This window comes from Cervus canadensis, chromosome 21, assembly GCF_019320065.1.
Source record: "Cervus canadensis isolate Bull #8, Minnesota chromosome 21, ASM1932006v1, whole genome shotgun sequence".
In the NCBI taxonomy this organism is placed as follows: domain Eukaryota; kingdom Metazoa; phylum Chordata; class Mammalia; order Artiodactyla; family Cervidae; genus Cervus; species Cervus canadensis.
The window spans coordinates 35,696,925-35,719,471 of record NC_057406.1 but is presented as its reverse complement, the minus strand read 5'-3'; the positions used below and the strand labels follow the sequence as shown (position 1 = coordinate 35,719,471).

The following is a 22,547-nucleotide window of genomic DNA, read 5'->3' as shown; positions in this document are numbered from 1 at the left end:
AGGTTTGAATGGATTTTTTTTTTTTGAATAGTAAATACTACAGCAACACATCATCCATGGTTGGTCGATCCACAGATTCAGAACCTCACGATACAGAGGAACACTGGATATAGAGGGCTGACTCTGTTATACTCAGATGTTCAACTGTGTAGAATCAGCACTACTAAACCCTGTTGTGGTTCAAGGGTCAACGGTATTTAGAAGGGAGACTCGACAGGATTTGCTGATGAACTGGGTGCAAGATTTAAGACGTGGAGTCAAACATGCCACCAAGGATTTTGGCTCTAGGAGTTGGAAAGATGGAGCTGTCAACTGAGATGGGGAAAAATACAGAGAGATCTGAGAGTCAGACAGGGAATTCAGCTTTGAACATCTTAAGTTTGATATTTCTTTTAGTCACAGTTGGAGGAGTCTAGAATTAATGAGGTCTAATGAGAGCTGTATTGGGAGTCATCTAGCATACAGGTGGTATGTAAAGTCACAAGACTGGATGAGATCAGCAAGGAAGTGAGGTAGATTCAGAACAGGAGTAAGAACCGAGCCCTGTGGTTCTCTAATGTTAAGAAATCACAAAGAGAAGAACAAAGGTGAATGAGCGGCAGCCAGTGAGTTAAAAAGGAAACGTCCCCTCAAATACCAATTAGAGATTCTTCTTCATCAACAGTTCACTAAAAATTGTACTCGTTTTACTCTCAAAGTCAAAAAAGGTAGTAGTCACCACAAATTAAGTTAAGGATCTGTGATCTTCCATTCATTAGAGTCAGTTTAGGAATACAACATTTTGAAAGATATCCTGATGTTAATATCAATTTGAGCAGAACACATTTTATCTGTGAGCCTGTACATAATGGGTTTTTCAGAGTTGTATTCCTTTTATAAAATAAATAACATGGTAGATAGATGATAAATAATAGAGGATATATTCATTTCCTAAGTCTGCAGTAACAAATTACTACAGGCTGGTACAGGCTGGGTAAGTAGCTTAATAGAAATGTATTCTCTCAGAATTCTGAAAATCAAGAAGGCCAGAACCTGGAATCAAGCAGGGCTGATCCCTTCTGGAGGGCCTGAGGGAGATGAGGTCATTCCATGCCTCTTTCCAAGCCTCTGGCGGCACCTCATAAACCGTAGGGTTCCTTGATGGGCATAACCCTCTGCCTCTGTCTTCACCTGACTTTCTCCTTGTGAGTTTCAAATGTGTTCTTCTCCTATAAGGACACTAGTCTTTGGACCTAGGATCCACACGACATCCAGGAAGATCTTATCCTGAGATCCTTAGACCTGTAAGGACTGTATCTGCAAATATGCTCACATCCACAGGTAGAGCAGTGACCACCCAGACATATCACTGGAAGACATTTTTAAATTCAATACAGATGATCAAACGGTCTGCAGAATCAGCAGTAAGCTGCCGGCCAGTTCCTAAGGAACACAGGTAGAAGTTGTTGCCAAGTGCCAACTTTGTGGTAAGGATAAACAAACAGCCCTAAAAAAATACCTACAAGTAAGAATAAATGTAAGCATTGTTTTCAAATTAACTTGGAGACCATACCAATTTTAATCACTCATCTTTATTGATAAAATAGGTTCCTAGCAGTACATAGTCTCAGACATAAATTTAAGGGTTCTGCTTAAAAAACAAAAAAGTATGGGATAGAACACTGTTGCTATATAATAAAGTACATGTTTTTAAACACCAAGTTCTTAAAATAATATCCAAGTAAGAAGACCAAGAATAAATTAATTCAACCTATTTGTTTACAAAAATAATTATTTGTCAAGTAATGTTTTATAATAGAGCTGCCCCAACAAATTGCCTCAGACTTAATCTCAATTGTGTAGCTTAATTTAATTCTGACTTGGGATAAAAACCATCAAATTACAGGATACTTTCCCAAAAACCAATAGAAAAGTTTAAAAATAAAATTTATTACTTGTTTATAAAATACCAATCAAGGCCTCTGAATGAGAAAATAAATCTGTTTAGTTTGGGCCCATTAGCCATTTTCTATTCAATCAGTCCCCTCAACTATTGCAAACTTAAGATAAAAAAATTCCAAAGTGAAAAGCACTTTTGAATTTTACCATATATGAAATTATACATAAAAGTCACCACGTGATTATTACTTTAACAAATTATACACTCCAAAGTAGAATGTTCGATCATGCATATTTTAATATATATTCAATATAAATGAGTACAGTATATTTAATAGTATTTGACATTCTTACCTTTTCTTCTATAATCACCACAAAATAATGAAAAATTTAGATTTTGACTGATGTCAGCACATTTCTATTCCTAGTGGCTTTTAAAAACTTATATATTGGACATATATTTTGTAAAAATTAAAACAAATACTTATAAATCCAGATTTCCCCCCTCCTCCCCTGGTACTCCCCAATCCTTTGACTGAAAGATTACAAGAAATATCTTTTGCTTATGTTTATGAAAACCAGATGGAGCTTTAGACCTAGAAAAAAATTTTTTAATTTTAATTTACTGTTTCCATATGTTAAGAGTAATTACTTTAAAAAAAAAGGTTCTGAGGCAGAGCAATTCCCAATTTACTGTGAAATTACCATACCTAGCTTGCTGTATCAAACATTTCAACTGTTAGCTAAATGAGCTACCTAATATCCTTAAAGATCAACCAGAGAAGAGAAAAATCTCATCTTCATTACTGATTTAGAACCAAAACTTATTCAAAGAAGTAGTTTAACCTACTAAATATGTCTCTTATAAGCTCTTCTTTCTTAGAAAGTAGTATTCCTTCTCTTTCATTCCTGAAATGATATCTCATGTACTTAAGCAAGTCATGGACAAGTGTCAGCTCATTATTATGATAAATGAGCTCAAATTAAATTACCTCTTTTATTTATGGTGCATATAAAACATTCCTAGCAGCCTTTTAAACTGAACTTTATTTGACAAAAATTTAAATTAATGAGAAGGTAGACAGGCAATCATTAAAGCTGAAGTCTCATGGTACATAAGCTATTTGTTAACTTTCACCAAATAGGAAGAATATAATTTAGTATGACAATTTTTCCATTCACAATACTGTGGCAATATCTGTATATTAAAATTGGGATATTTTTTATGAATTCCACGACATTTGTTGGGAATATTCTTGTTTATCTAAATGTCAACCAAAGCCAACAGCACTGCTGAAAGCTCGTTACGTGCAGTAGTTGCTGTGAAAATCTTTAATTCTGCCAATTAAGTGTAATTGGCAGAATTACAAAATTCTTGTAATTCAAATTTTGTAATTTTGTAATTATAAAAATTACAAAAAATTACAAAAATCTTGTTCACCAATTAACAAAGGCTTAATTTCTACTTTTCAATTATATTTTGGAGTAAAGTCTATGACCATTAACTATGTATTTTTTCATTGCTATCCTTTAAATGTCCTTGCCAGTGCACTGTACATATTATAGAAAAAACAAAACAAAGGGTAACTTGAGATGGATTTTGCTGTTACTTCATTCACTTAACAAGCAAGTCCCAGTGAGTGTGTTGGAACCTTGTAAGAGGTTCACAGACTTAAAAAGCTCTTCAGCTCTTCCTCAGACTGAGGTCACTACTGGTTACTAATGCTGACAAAGACGTACTTTCTGACACATCCTCCTTCCTAAGGTTCAAGAATGATTCTCGAGTTATTTGAAGAATCTCTCTCAAGCCTTTATTTTCTTGCTATAAGAAAGCAAACAAAAAGAAGCAGTCAGCACGGTGGCTATAATAGTAAAAATGTTATCTTAAGAAAAACCAAACATATGAAGGTATGATAAATAAAATAAAAGCAAGTACTGTAATTGGCAGAAATGTATTAAATCAGTGGGTCCCCAACCTCCCTGACACCAGAGACCAGTCTCATGGAAGACAATTTTTCCATAGGCTGGAGGCTAGGAGTGGGAGGAGGGAAGGAGTTGGTTTCAGGATGATTCAAGTGCATTACATTTATTGTGCCCTTTATTTCTATTATTATTACATCAGCTCCACCTCAGTTCATCAGGCAGTGGATCTTGGAGGCCAGGGAACCCTGTATTAAATGATATATGCTGCTGAAGCTGACAACTTGAATCCAGAGAACAGTTTTTTAAAGAGGTAGGAATTATGTGTTCAGTGTCTTCCACCACTGTGAAGGCTTTTTATTTATGCAGCTTTAATTACAGAACTTCAGAAACTGCCTTATTTTACAGCACAATACATATAGATGAAGAGGAGTTTCCCTGGTGGCTCAGTGGTACAGAATCTGCCTGCAATGCAGGAAACGTGGGTTTTGATCCCTGGGTCGGGAAGATCCTCTGGAGTGGGAAATGGCAACCCACTCCAGTATTCTTGCCTGGAGAATTCCATGGATAGATGAGCCCGGTGGGCTACAGTCCATGGGGTCTCAAAAGCGTCGGACATGACCGAGCGACTAAACAACAACACAGATGAAGAAAATAACATCTAGCTTTTTATTTGTGTAAACTCAGAAAGTCTGTGAATAATACACTGGGGCTAACACCTCTTGGTACTTCAGTACTTTTATTATTTTCCATGCTATCACGGAATGCAGGGCAAGCCTGGTTTGCTTTCCTTGTGGGGATTTAACAGCAGCAGGCTGGCTGAAGAGATAGTGGTGTTTTTTAAGAAGGTAAGTAAGCGACCAGATTGAGCACTGGCAAACAACTTTGCCCTTATCTTTTAGATTAGTTACTGTAAGTCCATGGGGTCACAAAGAGTTGGACACGACTGAGCGACTGAACTGAACTACTGTAAGAAATTTTTAGACATTTAAAAATAACTATTATAATTTATTCTCTACAGCTTTGCCTTTGGTCTTACTTTCTAAGCTTCAATGGTATAAAGCAGGCATCAGCAAACTATGGCTGGGCTTGAGGCCTGTTACTGTAAATTAAACTGCACTGGAACACAGCTGAGTCCAATCTTATTTTGTGTGTTTATGGCTGCTTTTTTGTTTCAGTGGCAGAGCTGAGTACCTACAACACAGACTGCCTGGTTTTCAAAGCTGAAAAGATTTATTATCTTGCTTTTTACTGAGAAAGTTTGCTTGCCTTAGTTACAAAGAATGAGAGAACTTTGTACAGTTAGAAAAATCATTTTTGGTCCCCTATAACCAATTTCTCCACCATGATTTCAAAATGAAGGTCTTAAAATTATAAAGGTCACCTCTTCTACCAATTTGAGCTATTCAACAATGACTTGTGCTTTTGCTACCACAAAATAAAGGACAGAGGCGATAAAAGCTTTTATGTGAAGTGTTAGTTGCTCAGTCGTGTCTGATTCTTTGCGACCCCGTGGACTCTAGCCCTCGGGGCTCTCTGTCCATGGGATTTTCCAGGCAAGAATACTGGAGTGGGTTGCCATTCCCTTCTCCAGTGGATCTTCCGACCCAAGGACTGAACCCAGGTTTCCTGCATTGCAGGCGGATTCTTTACCATCTGAGCCATCAGGTGGTAAGAAAGTTTTTATATCTCTAGAAAAATACAAGTGGCCAAAGAATATTATTTGTGGATTAAAAAAAATTTTCATCATTGTGATCTCTGATAAAAAAGAGATATTTTTAACAAATTACTAACCTGAAGAATTATATTCACCTAATAACAGAAGCAACACAGGATCCAAAAAAGTCAATTTTCTCAATGACTGGTATAAGTTTACTACTGATCTTAGACTCCTATATTACTATATAAATGGTCTTGCATTATATTCCCAAATAACCAGTACCCAGATTAGGAAAAAGAATATTACTAGCATCCCAGAAAGTATATATTTTAAAATGAGATATATTTTCTGGCATAAATCTTTGTACAAATAGTTTTCACCTACATGTGCAATTTAAAACTTACTTCAAGTTGAAATATTCGTTCCTGTTCCTTGCAACCCTGTTGCTCATCAATTTCAATGGCTTTCCTCATGACTGCTGCCATTTCAGTTATCTGGTCAACATGTGCTTGTAATTCCTAAAAAAAAAAGGAGATGGAAGCTGTAAATCAATGAAACACTTAAAAAAAAAAAACCTCTTTTTATAAAATCTGCATTACTACTTGATATGTTAATACCTTTACACTGCCATTTAACATAAATGTAATGTATCAAACAGATATTTACAAGACTGTTGACTGACAATAAATGTCCTTGTGAAGTCAGATTTCTGTTAGGCCTAGGATTAAGGATAAGCAGCACAATATATCTAAACCCACGAATAGAAAGAATACTCATTTCACAAACCTCTCACCATAAATGATCAGCAACATTTTCTTTTTCGTACCTACGTGCCCCATGACCAAACTAATGGGAAAGATATATATTCAATATCTATTTCTTCCTGAAGTCTTCATGATTTATAAATATATTCTATGGTATCCATCCTAAAAACTGATCTCAATTTAATCTAGAATCTTTTCCAGACTATAATCCTCACTGACAGCAGGACCTATACACTGCTTGTATTTCTCTATTATTTAATGTTAGGTATATAATAGATGATAAGTATTGAGTAAATAATAAGTATTGAATAAAATGAACAGAGTTCTACTTTTATTATCTTTTTTGCACACGTATGGTGTGCAGGCACTATGCTAGGTGAGAGGAATACAAACATTTCTTAACAAAAATGTTCTCTGATTACAAAGAGCTTACAGTCAATGAAAGAGATGGACAAAAGGTTTTATAATTTCTCTGTTGTTTATAATCAGCAGGGGCACAAGACTAATACTTTTTTAAATGAATAACTTCTATAGACCATTGTTCACTGGCAACTGAGGGTTACTTTGTTATACTAAGGCCAAAACTTAAATATAGAAGTTAATAGCTTCCCACGTAAACATTCAGTCTCTTAAACAGTTGTATATACTCTATTTGGAAAAAAAGATTTGAACAAGACCCCTCAAAACCTATAACACTAGTAAACTGTGGAAGGAATATAAATATTCAGACAGACAACAAATAGGAATATCTTTAGTAAACCACACGTTTAATATCTTAAGTAACAAAAATACAGATCCTTATATTATTTTAATATAATCTATACAAAGCTAGTACACAGGAAGAAGGCAAAATAAACTACACTGTACAGTACAGTGCTATTTAAATTGAAATTACCTGAAGTCAAATACATTTTAAGAAATTAACAATTCAGCCCCTCAGTTGCACTGCTGACATTTAACAGCCACATGTGGCTGGCGGCTTCCAATTTGAATAGCACAGATAAAGAACATTTCCATCACTACAGAAAGTTCTATTAGACAGCTCTGGATTAGACTATGATGGTAAGAATGATATCAAGACAAGCAACTGTCATGTCCTATAACAATTTAAAAAAAATAATTACAATCCCTCCTACCATAAAGGGAGCCTAACATTTAAAAGCAAGTCAAGTACAGGTAACTTCAGCAGCAAGTCAGATAAGGATAATGAGCAAAAATTTTGAATACCAACAGCTTTCTCAGTTTATGATTTAATGTCTTATGGCAACTACAAGGAAACAAATAATCATTTGCCTCTAAAACGGAAGAAAACAAGAAACTACTTTTTTCAGGACAGTCTGTGCTAACAAAACCATCATAAGAAAAAAAACCTCAATACAAACAGAAGGGTATTTTTACAGGCCTGGTTCCTGGATGATCCACTTATTACAATAAGATCTTTAGGGAAGTATCATAGATCTCGTAAAAGGCACAATAGGGCAAGACCTGTGCTTTCAAAATGTTTTAAAAGCAAGAAGTGCTAGCAACAAAATCTTTGCACTCTCTTGAAATTGCATTCGAGGAAAAAAAAGACAAAACACAACAGACACAATGGAGAGGTTGCTACTATACTTGATTGTAACACCTAAACAAAGATAATTTTATTTTCTTGTGAATGCAAATTAAAGGACTATAAACTATGGAAAATCTAAATTAAAACAGTTCATTTAATTGTTTGACTAAACAAAATTTTTACAAAGTCAGATTAAAATAACTGTCAAGAAAATGTCTTTGATGTTCAGAAGGAAGACAACCATTTGAAGCTTCCTAAAATTTTGCAGCTAGAGTTAACTAGAATAACAAAATGAAAGGCTGGCCCAAAGAACCTTTAAAGCCTGCAATTACCTAACAGGCTATGTATAATGCAATACACAGCGAATTCATGACAAATTTAAAGTTTCTAACCTGAGTATTTTTGCAAGGCTATCAAAAGCATAGTGTTTTTTAAAAGCAATTTCATTTATTTGCTGATTTAATTTGGGAGTATTCAATGTAAAAGAACTTTTTAAATGCCCCTCCCCCCCTCCATCCACACCCCCAAAGTTGACTGTTTTATTTAGTGTACATTCTTATTTGCTTCCAAGTGCCTCCTCTCCAGTCCATGTTGAGGTGCTTCAAGGATGTGTCGAGATGCACCAAGGAAGAATCCTTCGGAGCTGTTACGATGCACCATGTCAATCTGTAGTACAGAGTCATTATAATGTTAATACGGACAATATCCGTAATTTAAAAACTGAATGAGTGTTAGTTCATGCGAGTTAGCCAACTGTTGGAAATGTTTGTTTTTTTAAGATTTCCAAAAAGGTAGTAGTTCAAAAATAATGTAAAAATGAGTGTTTGAATGAAAATGAGTTCTCCTCCAACTTTTTATTGACTTTTAAATGTGTGCTCAAAAAACTTCTAGGTGAGGGCAGAATTCTGTTACAGTAGTCTCAACAGAGCCTCTTACTCCAAAATGCTGTTAAGTGGAACTCTGTGTTTTACCCAAAAATGTGTCATAAAATTATTTTTGTGTTTAGGGGTATCAGAGCACTAGTACCTAAACATATCCTGGAAGCTCATACTTATCATGCAAGTTTCTGTGCTCACCCATTTCTGCTTGTCAAGCCCCCAAATTAATTCGAGGCTAGATTTAGATGGATTTGCTACCTTTCCTTGCCACTTTCCCAGATTCTCCTCGTGAGAACTAATCTTGCTTCCTCTAGTACTCCAGTAGTAATCCAGATCTCTATTTAGGATTCATCACATCCTACCTTATGTTAGATAATCATGTTTGTATCTGTATCTCCCAATGCACTGAAAGGTCCTATGGTAGAATAATAAAACTTAGTCATTCATCTCATTATGGTAACTAAGCCCGTGCAAGTGTTAATAAATATTTGTTTGAATCAAAGCGTCTCCTTTTTGGGAAAAATCAAAATCACAAACATTAATATGTATTAGTTAAAATTAATAACAAGTAACTGAACTGTTATTTCATGGAAAGCAAGAATCAGCACTTAGAAGAAGAATTTCATCTGCATAATGAAAAAGGATGGCTTACAGCTATCTTAAGACATGTTTAACTTGCTAATTAGTAAAACAGCTGTATTGAATGGTAAAATCTAATGTGTTTTAGAAAACATTTGCTTCTGACATAGCTGCTACCATGAGGGACTAGCTAGCTTCAGCATCTTATTCTTAAGCACTTGCTTGCCAGAGTATTCTCTGTAGATCTTAAAAAATTTGTTAGGTTGTTAAACACAAGGGTCTTTTGGAATGTCTCAAGAACATACTTATTTTACCAATAATTTTAAGTCAGTTCATATTTGTACCTTAAAAAAACCTCTTAAATTATATATTCAAAATAAAATGTTTTTTTATAAAATGTTTTTATAATGATATTAACAATAGATACATTTTATACTCAAAAGATTGCCACTTAACTATCCATGGTTCCTTTTAGTTAGGAGATAAATAGCATAATTAGATAATATTAAAACCACATTTGTTAATTTATTATTATACTATTTGACACAAGAGCTATTACTAACTTCCTTATTATGGAAAGTTGAATTTACATGTTAAAGCAATTTACTAGATATTTATTTTTAGTATAATTAATAATAAAAAGTACCTAAAATCACCAAGATGGAAGAAATATTTTAAAGAATCTAAAAAGTGTTTTAATAATTAAGAAAGATAAAAATACGTTGTAACAGTCAATACTTCTTAAATAACACTCGTTATAACTAGTAAAAAATAGTTAGCTCATCATTATCCAATAGAGACAATGGCCTCATAGTCACAATCTATTCTAATATTTTTCACACCAGCAGTTAAAACTCAGTTTAAAATAAAATGTAAATGGTAAAGGACTACTTTATCTTTTCACAGCAGCTGCTAGCAAATACAGGGATCACAACTAGTAAGATGAACTGCAGAAACAACACTGATTTATAGCCAGTTCAGCTCTGTCTCTAAAAATGATGTTGAGTGGTATGTGATGGAGGATGGGATGGTTGGGAAGGCAATATATATGGTATATTGTTTCTTTTCCTCCCCCCACCCCTTGGTGCTTCCATTAATAATCAGGAGTATCTATAGTCTGGATGAATTAGCCTCATTCAGAAGACAGTCTTGAAAAACGAATCTAACTTTAGCTGTTCTCGGATTTTTAAAAAGGTTTTTGGGCATTTAAGTTTCGTTTTTGCAACATATACCAATATACAAGTTAGAAGAAATATTTCTTTGAAGCAGGTAACATTATAATTTTGAATAAATTGAATTGAATACACTTACCTTTATTTCCCAAATAATGTTTACTTTTTAATATATATTATAAGCTAGTACTAGGGAAGAATGGGAGTTTGAAGACTAAATCAAACAGAAAATGACACATAACATGAAAAAAATAAGGAAAAGAAGAAAACGTCAAAAAGAGAAGTATTCGATATCATGTAAGACACCTGTGATTTTTTAAAAATCTGAACACAAGTTAATTGACTGTCCTTTTTTCAAATTATATTTACAGAATGGGATTACCTTAGTGTGTTGCTCTTTTAACTTCATTATTATTCCTGGATCATCTTTTTTGCTAGCCATTAGCAATCTAAACATTTGTTCTCGATACTTGCTCATTATAAGTTCCAAGGCAGATTGATGTTCTTCCAGGGATGTACGTAATTCTATCAAGAGTAACAGTATATTTTATTTAAACTTGAGTTTAAGATGCACAATGTATTCTCTTCCACATTACATTTTTTAAAAAGCAACTTATAAAGGGGGTATTTCATAAAGAAAACATGAGGTACAAAAATCTAGCCATATGGAAATAAAGGACACCAAATGGAGTCCTTTATTAGTTTTCAAAATAACCATTTTAAGCTCATTTTTTGAGAATCACTTTAACAACTATTTACTAAACAACAACTGAGTGTCAGATCATGCTCTATATTAGGAATACCAAAAGGCCATAAAGTTCAGAGTCTAGTGGAGAAAACAAAACATAAATAATTATAACACAATGTGGTTAAGTGCAGAGAGGAGCTCTACCCTAATACATATAAAAAGTCTGTGAGGAAAAATTGGTGTAGGCTTCACAGAAGTATAGTAGTGAGGTGAATGTACATTCCTTCAGTTGAAAAATAAAGGACAGGGCATTCTAAGCAGGGAGGCATGAAAGTGGATGGTATGTTTGGGAACTTGTTCAGGGTGGCAAGAGCAAAGGTCTCACGGAGAAGGTAGGTATGGGAAGAATATGAAAAAGAAGGCTTAGAGTCAACTTTGAAGGCCTCTGGATAAGGAAATAGTACACAGTGAGGGTTCTTAAGCAAAAGAACAACATGACCAGATATGTTTTTGTAAAATCAATCTGATGACTGTGCTGAAGATGGACTGGAGCGGAAAGGGACTGAAATCAAAGAGACCAATGAGGATACTTCAGGCCGGAGACTATAAACACCTAAGCTAGGGGCCAAAGTGGTGGGACTGCAGAGAATGAAACTGAGTTCTTTGACAGGTAATAATTTCAGTGGTACAAATGGATATTGATGGTGAGAGCCTAAGATGATTCCAAGTAAGGTAGACAGATATTCATATGTAGGATAGGATAAAGAGAGATATATGTAATTGAAGCATAATGGACTAGAAAAAGTCATTTTAACTGGCTATTTTCCCATTTAAAGAATATTAACTGATCCGAATTCAACAGTGCAGTTGGAGATCAAAGCTCACGTTTGAGATGCTATACACAGTGATAAACAGCTTGCCTTTGTTCTCTTGTTGCAATTCTCTGATTTGTCTGTTTTCTTGCTGGATTCCCATAACTAATGTGGACCGTGGCCGATGTCTTGCAACTTCATTAAGTTCTTGAATTTCTTCTTGATACTAATGAAAAGATTTTTTTTTCAAGATGTAAGAGAATATATTTGAAAATATGTATCTTACATATGGGTATATATGTGTGTACATTTCATAAAGAATTCTTACAGCTCGACAACAAAAAGAACCCAATTAAAAAATGGGCAAACAACCAAGTTCTGAGGATGCAATGGACATCATGGTGTCTAAAGTTAATAGTACTATATCACATATTTGGAATTTGTCAAGAGACTACATCTTACATATTCTCACCACATACAGTAATTACATACAGTAACTATGTGAGGTGACAGAAGTACTAACCTACCTCATGGTTAGTAGGTAACGGTTCCACAATATATACATGTGTACTGTATACCTTAAACTTACACAATGCTGTACATCAAGTATACCTCAGTAAAGCTGAAAAAAATGCGCAAAGGATTTGAAGAGACATTTCTCTAAAGATGATACACAATGGTCAATAAACACATGAAAGATACTTAACATCGTTAGTCATTAAGGAAACACAGCTCAATATAACAAGGAGATAGCACATGACAGCCACTAGGATGACCTTAATCAAGCAAGTAATAACGAGTTTAACAAGAGGATGTGCAGAAATTGCTAACGCCTATATATTGTTGATGGGAATGTAAAATGACATAGCTGTTCTGGAAAACAGACAGGCAGATCCTCAAAAAGTTAAACATAGAGGTATAGGACCATTCTATTCTACAGCTAGGTATAGATATAGGTATAGGTATTCTTTACACCAAGAAAACTGAAAACAGATGTCCACATAGAAATGTATACACAAGTATTCACAGCAGTATTATACATAATTGCCCCAGAAGAAAAACAATCCAAATGTTCATCAACCAATGAATAGGAAAAAAAAAAGGTGCTATACCCTTACAATGAATATTATTAATATTTAGCAATAAAAAGGAATGAAGTACTGATACATACTAGAACACAGATGAAACTTGAAAACTTTAGACAGTGATTATGGTTGCAGAGCACGTGAATATACTAAAGTTCAATCAACTGCACCCTTCAAAAGGGTAAATTGTAGGGGACTTCCTTGGTGGCCCAGTGGTTAAAACTCCATGCTTCCAGCAGATGTGGGTTCGTTTTGTGGTTGGGGAACTAAGATCCAGCATGCCATGTGGTGCAGCCAAAAAAATTAAAAAATAGGGTAAATTTTATGGTATGGTTCTTAACTCTGCTTGTCAACCTCCTCCCCTTTTTTACAACTCAGTACAAGATATGTATGTTCACTGGAATGCATGAGTCAAGCTAGACAGGGAGGTATGTAATGTGTTTAGGGCAGCAAAATATGGGCCTGGCCAAAAAGTTCAGGCTTTCCCATAAGATGTCATGGAAAAACCCACATGAACTTTTCGGCTAATCCAACAGGTAAACTTGCTTCACTTTTTCAGCAGCTTTGTTAAAATCAGTAACCCCAGGTTGCTGCTTCCTTTCACAAAAGAGATGCGCTTCATGAGAGTAAGCTATAAATATATATTTTCCTACAGAGATTTCCATCATAGTTTCAGAGATTCTATAGTTCTCTTAAAGTTAAAATCTTAAAGTTAAAATCAAAAGAGGGCTTAAAATAGTAGTTCAACTTCATAGCCCACTGGAAAGTTCTTATACATAATAGTAAGGATAACAAGAAGTGAAGCCCTTTTCATTTCTTCCTTAATTGGCAGCAGTAAATAAAAAATAAGGTAGCAAGTATAAATGAATAGGGCTTCTCAGGTGGCTCAGTGGTAAAGAATCTACCTGCCAATGCAGGAAATGCAAGTTCAATTCCTGGGTTGGGAAGATCCCCTGGAGTTGGAAATGGCAACCCACTCTAGTATTCTTGCCTAGAAAATCCCATGGACAGAGGAGCCTGGTGGGTTATAGTCCATGGTGTCACAAAGAGTTGGACATGACTGAGCATGCACACACACACATGTGCAGTAACTGCAAAAAGTGAAAACAAGATATTGCTTTGCATCATCTTAAAAAACTATTTTATTATTAAACAGCACCCCAAAATAGTCCTATAAAAATATTTCTACATTATAAAAATAGGAGACAGAACAAAATATGTGTCACTATTAGTAAAAGATACTATCTCATCTTTATCAAATGTATTTAGATCTTAAAAAAATTCTTGTATTTTCCAAACTCAAATTTGCATCACTGTAGGAAATTAAGTGATCAAATCTACAAGTTTTAGAAGATATATATATATACACACATACAAGTCAGTTGACCTTGACAAAATTATATTTCAATCTAAAGTAAGCTAAAACATACAAGTCAAGCTACTTCTAAACTTCAGAAAACGTTAAAAATAAAATACTAGTTAAGCAGAAGTTTATAATAAAAGTAACACATTAATGTCAATGACTGCCTTTTAAAAATGGAATCAACAGGGGGAAAAAAAAAAAATCAAACCTGTTTCATAGCTTCTACTCGCTTGTTGAGAGCTGTGGTTTGCTCGATCAAAGATTCCGCTGCATCGTCATGATCTCTCAATCTTTCAACAAGGGCTTTAGCATCAGCAAGTGCCTTCTCAATGGTGCAACTCATTTCTAAAGGAATACGTAAGATTAAAAATGAGAAACAGATTCAAAAGAAAGCTGGCATATCAATCTTATTTTAGTTCCACTTTAACACACATTATGATTAAGCTACATTTGTTACCGAATCGTTCACTGTCTCAGGAAGAAAAACATCTAAGAACACCTGTGGTTTTCATTCTGTTCAGATGGAACAAACTTGCAAGTGAATTTATAATATTCAAAAAAATTATACACAACATATATAAATATATATAATTACATGTTACATATATACACGTATGTGTTTATATATACACATTTATATAAATATATATAAAGCCTGAGAACAAAATCAGAATGTATTTAAAATACCCTGAATATACAGTGGGGACAAAAGTGTATTCAATAAATACATTTTATGTTACATAGACTCCTCTATCCATAGGATTCTTCAGGCAAGAATACTGGAGTGGGTTGCTATTCCCTTCTGCAGGGGATCTTCTCAACCCAGGGATCAAACCCATGTCTCCTGAGGCTCCCACATTGTAGGCAGATTCTTTAGTGCACTGAAGAACTGATGCTTTTGAACTGTGGTGTTGGAGAAGACTCTTGACTTGGACTGCAAGGCGATCAAATCAGTCAATCCTGAATATTCACTGGAAGGACTGATGCTGAAGTTGAAACTCCAATACTTTGGCCACCTGATGGGAAGAACTGACTCACTGGAAAAGACCCTGATGCTGGGAAAGATTGAAGGCAGGAGGAGAAGGGGACGACAGAGGATAAGATGGTTGGATGGCATCACCAACTCGATGGACATGAGTTTGAGCAAGCTCTGGGAGTTGGTGATGGACAGAGAAGCCTGGCGTGCTGCAGTTCATCAGGTTGCAAAGAGTCGGACAAGACTGAGCAACGGAACTGAATGTTATATAGAAATTGCGCTCTTCATGAGGGCAATCCCTATCTTGCCATTTGTGAAAAAAGGTCATTTTATTATTTTGTATTCTGCAGTCGGTGACTGTCAGGTCTCTGACCATATGACCCTTCCTAGCCTCTGCTTGGTCAGGTGACCTCAGACACCAACCACAAACGTACACTACTAACCAGCCAAAGCAGCCTCTATGTGTCATGCTATACTAAAGGATCAACCTCCTTCTGGAGGAACTTCAGCTTCTCATATAAAAATTCTTTATAATTCTAACTCTCGCACTTTCCTTAGTAAATGGCAAAGAACAACACTGGCCATTATGGGAAACTTCTGATATGTTAAAATCAATAACTAAAATGTATAAAAGGAGCTGAAAAACTAGGAGACAAAACATAACACAGCCTATAGTTAGCTTCTTCAACTGATATGCTGAGACCTCAAAACAAAATTTTTATTTTAAAATAATCTCTCAAAAACTTTAACATTCTGACACTTATCACTCTTGAATTTTTCTCTTTCTACTGTTTTGCCTTATTTTCTGTTAATATACAAGCAACCCTTTCTTTAAGATTTTCTCAAAAAATAAAATTACCTTGTAATGTTACTATGTCATAAGCCAGATCTATAGCAATTAAATTAAAACCCAGGTGTAGAACAAAGTTAAGGGCTATAATTAAGAATTTTCACCAAGTTTAGGAAGACAGAATTTGCTACAGAATATAGGTATTTTTTTAAAATTTATTTATTTATTTTTTCAGTGGGTTTTGTCATACATTGACATGAATCAGCAATAGATTTACACGTATTCCCCATCCCGATCCATACTACCGCATGGGACTCCTTAGGTTAATTGTTAGCCCCTCAGATACAGAAAAATGCTGCAAGAGATTTAAATAACCTAACTGTGTAACATTTTAAAAGAAAGAAAGAAAATACAACACATCACACCATTTTAGCAGGCTTTCATTAAGATTATACCTAGCAAAGATTCAAAATTGCAAACTAAATAAAGATGAAAAAAAATTCAAATAGTATTCTTGGTTGTACCCAACAGCTGAAGCAGAGAGTATATTGTCCTGTTATTATAAACAGGTTCAAAGCTGAATAAAAAGATTTAATCAAAATAAAATGTAAAACTACCAATTTATAAAATGTTCACTTATATGACTAGACATTTCCAGAGAGCTTTAAGAATTAAGTTGGAAATTAATACAACTTCTGTCTCACTAGATAAAACAACCAAAAGATTTGTCTTCTAAGATTTAGGAGATTTAGATAAGGGCACTTCAAAATACAACAGCAAAAGGGCCACTAAAGGAACCAATGCTTCCTATAGGTTAAAACACGAAAGGACAGTCATTAAAATCTATCTAAGATGTCCTCCAACAAGGCCCTGCCCTTCTGGAATTACCTAAAATTAGAGCAAGGCAATAGTACAGCTTTCTTATTTATGTGGGGGTCACTGTATCTCTATGAATGAGTGTTAGTTCCTCAGTTGTGTCTGACTCTTTGTGACCCCACAGACTGTAGCCCTCCAGGCTCCTCTGTCCATGGGATTCTCCAGGCAAGAATACCAGAGTGGGTATCCACTTTCTGACCCAGGGACTGAACCTGGGTCTCCTGCATTGCAGATTCTTTACCATCTGAGCCACCAGGGAAGCCCCTATATCTCCGTATCTCCCATCAATCCCACTAACTATAGAACATCAGATTTTTTAGAGTAAAATTACATTTAAAAACAGAAAAAAATGTCTTACAGTAAAAATAACTGGTTGCAACAGATGGTGAAAGGAAAGAAAAAAGCAAAGTCTAGAGAAAGCTGTAAAAGATTTGAGAGAAGCTCATCTTGATTTAACAGAACTCAGGTATGAGGACCTTGACAGTCCGTGGTCCCAACATGTAAATGACACTGTTGGGACTAATATCAGAAGAAACCTCCTTATGCTTTGTAATAACATGATATCTACAAACAATAGCTAGGATGTGTTTCCAAATAAAATGCACTAAAGTTCCCATACAGGATGAGGTGACAGGTGATCAAATACGTATACTGTGTGTAATTCAGTAAGCTGCCCTCTCCCCAAAAGCCATACTCTCAGAATTCTCTGGGCAAAGGAATCTGTAGATTAACTGAAACAGAGCCCTGAATCTAGATGCAATCTTTTCAGATAATCATAAATCTTTCTTTCTGAAATATGAAAAAGTTAAGCTGTGTCTGGGGTTACCAACTTGACAACATGTTAGACAGGGAGACATATGGGCTTCCTTGATGGCTCAGACAGTAAAGAATCTTACCTATCCCCAATGTTTTGCCTTTATCTTTAGTTGATCTGCTGTTTTATTTGCATGTGTGGAAGATATCTAATTATATTTTCCTTTTCTCATGGAGACAACCAATTGTCCCATTTCCCATTTTTTGGACAGTACATTCCTCCTCCACTGAAGTTTAATGCCACACCTGTCGTATGTTTTCTCAGCAAATGTATGGGTATGTTTCTGAGCTCTCTATTTCTGGATCTATTTATCAGTATGCTGCCTCAGCTGTTAGAGTCCAACTGTTGGTAGCTTTCTGAACCTAAGGGATACAACCTTATACTGAATCTTGCTCATTGGGATAACTGTTATCCCCATTTTATCAATGAGGAAACAGACTCAGGACTTGAACAGAAAGGAGCTGACAGCACCATGCAGCAAGGAAGGAGCTAAGCGAGTACCAGAAATAGAACTTCTGATCCCAGTCTAGAGGATGTACAGCCAAGATGGATCCGCAGGGCTCTGCCTGCTTCTACCTATGTAAAAACTACCATGGTCTCCTGGGTGGAAAAACAAAGCAAATTCCTTGATGCTACTCCACCAAGGAGACTTCCAAAATATTATATAAACTGCATTTCAAACCAGCAGTAGAAAATAAGTGGAAGTATAAACAAAGATGAAAAAATAACAAATTTCTAATATCTTCCCTCATAACCAATAGGAAGCCTAGCACTTATTTTAACCAGTCATCACAGTTAACCTGTAAGACTGTTAAAAACAAGAAAACAGGCCCCACCCAAATGGAGTCACTTATGCTATGCCCCACATCACCAAACCAAGACTTAACTTACAGTTTTGGCCTCTTCCAGAAATGGAACCTTAAACCACTCAATCAGGAATCACTGAGGTCATTTGCCTGACAGAACCCCTGCCATCCCCTAAAGGAAAGTGACCTTGTCACATCCAACCTGCTTTTTGCTAGTGTAACTTCCTTGTTCCTTTTCCTATAAAAGTGTCTCATTTTGTACAGCTCCTTGGAACTCCTTTCTGCTAGATGGGGTGCTGCCTGAATCATGAATTGTTGAACAAAGCCAAAAAGATTTTTAAAGTTCACTCAGTTGAATTTTGTTTTTTAACACGACCAACTAGGCTTTTTGAAACTATAATTAACATCCACTTAAAAAAAAAATTCTCTAGATTGCATAATGAAATACTCCTATCAAAATGAACTACATTTAAAATCTGTTTTGTAACTATAAAAACTTATTTATTCAGGGAAAGTGTTAGCTGCTCAGTTGTGTCTGACTCTTTGTGACCCCATGGACTGCAGCCTGCCAGGCTCCTCTGTCCATGGGATTCTCTAGGCAAGAATACTGGAGGTGGTGGCCATTCCCTTCTCCAGGGGATCTTCCCAACCCAGGGATCGAACCTGGGTCTCCTGCTTTGCAGGCAGATTTTTTACCAGCTGAGTCACCAGGAAAGCCCAATTCTATTCCGGGTAAGGAATTATAAAAAGCAGGTAATTAAAAGCATACTTTTATTAGCATTTTAGATAAACAGTGACATAAAATTTCTAAGAATCTGCATATTTATTTCCTGTATGTGAAACCACAGAAAAGTTTAAAATATTTCATAACATGCATTTACTTTGCCACATTTTTGGAAACCACTGTGCTTTTCTCCCTCCCACAGCCCTCCCTTTTCGTTGGTAACTGCAGTGGGAAGAAGATTTGTTTTCCCATTCTCTGACAAGTTTTAAATTAAAAAAAAAAAAAAAACTCCAATTAAAAAAAAAAAGATATTCTCAATTTATCTATTTTTAAGTGTGTGTCTTAACTAGTCATACTTAACTAGTGTACTTACTTACATTATCTTCTACAGGTAGGTTCAGATTACAGGTAAAATTTTTTTAAAGCAGTTCCTGGTCCTACTCCCCTCCACCCCACCATGTTGAGCACATTCTCGCCCACTCTACCAACCAAAGACATTTGCAGTCAGACTCCTGGCACAGCGTTCAGAACATTCTGCTGCTGATAAAAGAGAAACCACCACCCACCCAAGAAAGAAACTGCCAGCTGTTTACTTTTAGACTTTGGTTAAGAAAAATTTAAAGAAATTAAAATCACTCTTCTTTTTCCTTTATCCACAAATCCATTATCTTATAGCTGGAACCACAGAGAAATACTATGACCACTGACATAATGTGTCTATAAATGTCAACAATCTAGTTTGGTTAAAAATTTTTATTGTTTGGGCAGGTGCCTCTAAAGTTAGTTTGTAGAAAATATTAACTGACACCCGTGGAGGTACAAAAATGAAAGGCATAGTATGGTTTTCTCAGAAATTTACAGAGATCAAGAAAGAAAACATGTAAATTATAAATTATGTACTTTTAAAAAGTACACACACACATATCACTGTATTTGAAAGCACAAAAATTTTTCACTGTCCTTGAAAATAATGGAATGAACACATTTAGAGTTTTATGAAGCAGCTTTTTGAAGAAAATGAATTTTTAAAGTTAGAAGAAACAGAATTTGAAAGCAAGGACACAGGTGAAGTTTTATTTTTTTTAATTACATGTTTCCTTGGAATTGTGACTAAATGTAAGTTCATATACGTGTATGTTCAAACAAGTATGACAATTTAAGAAGAAACTAATCTAACCTAAACCAGTTATTTCTAACCTATGGGCAAGGAATCACTGGAAGGGTGGCACAGATGTACATGCATTAAGCATGGTCTGTAGTCTAAATATTTCTCTCAGACCTATATATCCCACCATTTTTAATAGAGACTGCTAATAATAAAATACAAAATCATGTAAAAGCATAATAGTTTCGTGCCACGATGCACAATCTCAACTAACAGATATTAAAAATACAATTACTTGTGTATTAGTGGTACAGAATTCCTCATACTCAAAACTGGTCAGCGTTTTTAAAACTAATATAGAAGGTTCCTCTGGCTCTAAAATTCTATATTTTTTGAGAATGCTAAGGACTCCTGCTTCTATGATGAAACTTCAGAACTATTATATTATAAATGGGGCTTCCCAGGTGGCTCAGTGGTAAAGAATACACCTGCCAATGCAGGAGACTTGGGTTCAATCCCTCGGTCAGGAAGATTCCCCTGGAGTAGGAAATGGCAATCTGCTCCAATATTCTTGCCTTGAAAATTTCAGAAACAGAGGAGACTGGGGGGCTACAGTCCACGGGACTAGTAAGAGTCGGCCACAACTGAACAACTAAGCACGCACACACACATTACAAATAAGTATAGACGTTTATATTAATACAAATAATGCCTGCTAGGTGCCAAGCAATGAATCAACTTTTGCTACAAAGATGAATAAGATGTGATTCCAGACTCAAGCTCAAATTGGCAGGCGACAAGATACTTGAATAAACAGTGTTATACAATCTAAAAAGTTCTGTAGAAATACTGTTTGAAGTGCTTTGGGAGAACAGTGGTACTATCAGTATCATCTGGGGGAGCCTGAGAAGACAATGGTCTGTGAATTAGATTTTGAGAGGTGGTTTTATAAAAAGGAAGAGGAAGCATTCAAGACAGACGGTATAGCACATACAAAGGCACTGTAAAAGTGCTTGGCGTGTCTGGACAAACAGCAGTCTGGCGTGAACGAATACTGAGGTACTGGCAATATAAAACAGAAAAGGTAAAAATGGATTGGGACAGACAGTAAAAAGCTCTATGTGATACGCTTGACAAATAGGACTTAATTCTGTCAGCGGTAAGGTTATTGAAAAAGTTTCAAGAAAGGACTGACATAAAGAGATTTGTATTTCAGAATGGTAACCAGGGGAGGAGGATGGTGGGGAAATCATCTGGCTTTGAAAGAAGAAATAGCACAGTGCAATCAAGCGGAAATACAGTCAAGGATGAGCCTTGGGTTTCTAGTGCGGACAACTGGATGGATACCAGTACTATTATCTGAGATCGGATACAGAAGAAGGGTAAGATGAAAACCAAGAAAAAGGTAGGATTCTTCAGAAGGCAGTTTAAAGACAGTTGGTTATCCGCGAAGAGAACTAGGAAAAGAGTAATATTTCTTGAAGGGTGGTTTCAAGAAAGGGAATGGTTCTTACGCAAAGAGGTAAATTGAAACCCGAAAAGGAACCCTCTTCCACCCCTGCCGACCACCCCCATCCCGCCCCGCCAACGGTGAGCTGCCAGGTGGGTTAGGCAGGAAGAAAACCGAGAACAGAGGTGTGTCCCCACGGGTTAGGGCCAAGGCTTTTCATCGAACTTTCTGCACCTGAGATCCGGAAAGAGGTGCTCAGAGCTGAGAACAGGAAGTACCGCGCCCAGGAACCGGCAGCCGGTGGTTCAAGAGGTGGTGCAAAAGGGGAAAGCAAGCCTACGACTCGCTACGCCCGCTCGTCTCCCTGGATTGATTTCACTTACTCTGGTCTCAATCCCTCGCAGCCGTCAGCAGTGGCGGTTAGGACTCAAAGCCTCTGCCAACGGGGACCTATGCACCCAAGGGAAGAGACTCCTCCCGCCTGTTCAGCTTCCTCAGCGAGCAGACGCAGAACCCACAACAGGCAATGCAGGGCTGGCTCCGGGATTCCAGGTGCTCAGCCCCATCACTGGCAAGGAGAAAACCCCCGGCGACCGCCTCCGACCAGCGCTCTCAAAGCGCTTTAACCTCGCGAGACTTCCTTCCTCGCGTAACG

General features: G+C 36.1%; 1 protein-coding gene across 2 annotated transcripts; it reads right to left on the bottom strand.

Annotated features, from left to right (window-relative positions):
- Positions 1-1,551: 1,551 nt before the first annotated feature.
- FGFR1OP2 (FGFR1 oncogene partner 2) lies at positions 1,552-22,546 on the bottom strand. 2 transcript variants are annotated; one of them, XM_043440854.1, is made up of 7 exons: positions 22,276-22,546; positions 14,560-14,696; positions 12,012-12,129; positions 10,786-10,928; positions 8,327-8,440; positions 5,863-5,976; positions 1,552-3,700 (listed from the first exon to the last, which is right to left on the bottom strand). In XM_043440854.1, exons 2-7 carry the CDS (start codon positions 14,692-14,694, stop codon positions 3,563-3,565), a joined length of 762 nt encoding a protein of 253 aa, XP_043296789.1. In that variant the 5' UTR covers positions 14,695-14,696; positions 22,276-22,546; the 3' UTR covers positions 1,552-3,562. The 2 variants fall into 2 exon arrangements, with proteins under 2 accessions (XP_043296789.1, XP_043296790.1); XM_043440855.1 differs by lacking the exon at positions 8,327-8,440 and having other exon boundaries at positions 22,276-22,543.
- Position 22,547: the final 1 nt, after the last annotated feature.

Bases quoted from the DNA above. Each gene is read 5' to 3' on its own strand.
- FGFR1OP2 (XM_043440854.1), bottom strand. From the start codon at position 14,694: ATGAGTTGCACCATTGAGAAGGCACTTGCTGATGCTAAAGCCCTTGTT. The intron at 10,929-12,011 runs GCAAGCTGTTTA...TACTCTTGATAG, and splicing joins ATTGCAACAAGAGAACAAAG to AATTACGTACATCCCTGGAA. The intron at 8,441-10,785 runs GTAATCCCATTC...TCTGTACTACAG, and splicing joins TAAAAGAGCAACACACTAAG to ATTGACATGGTGCATCGTAA.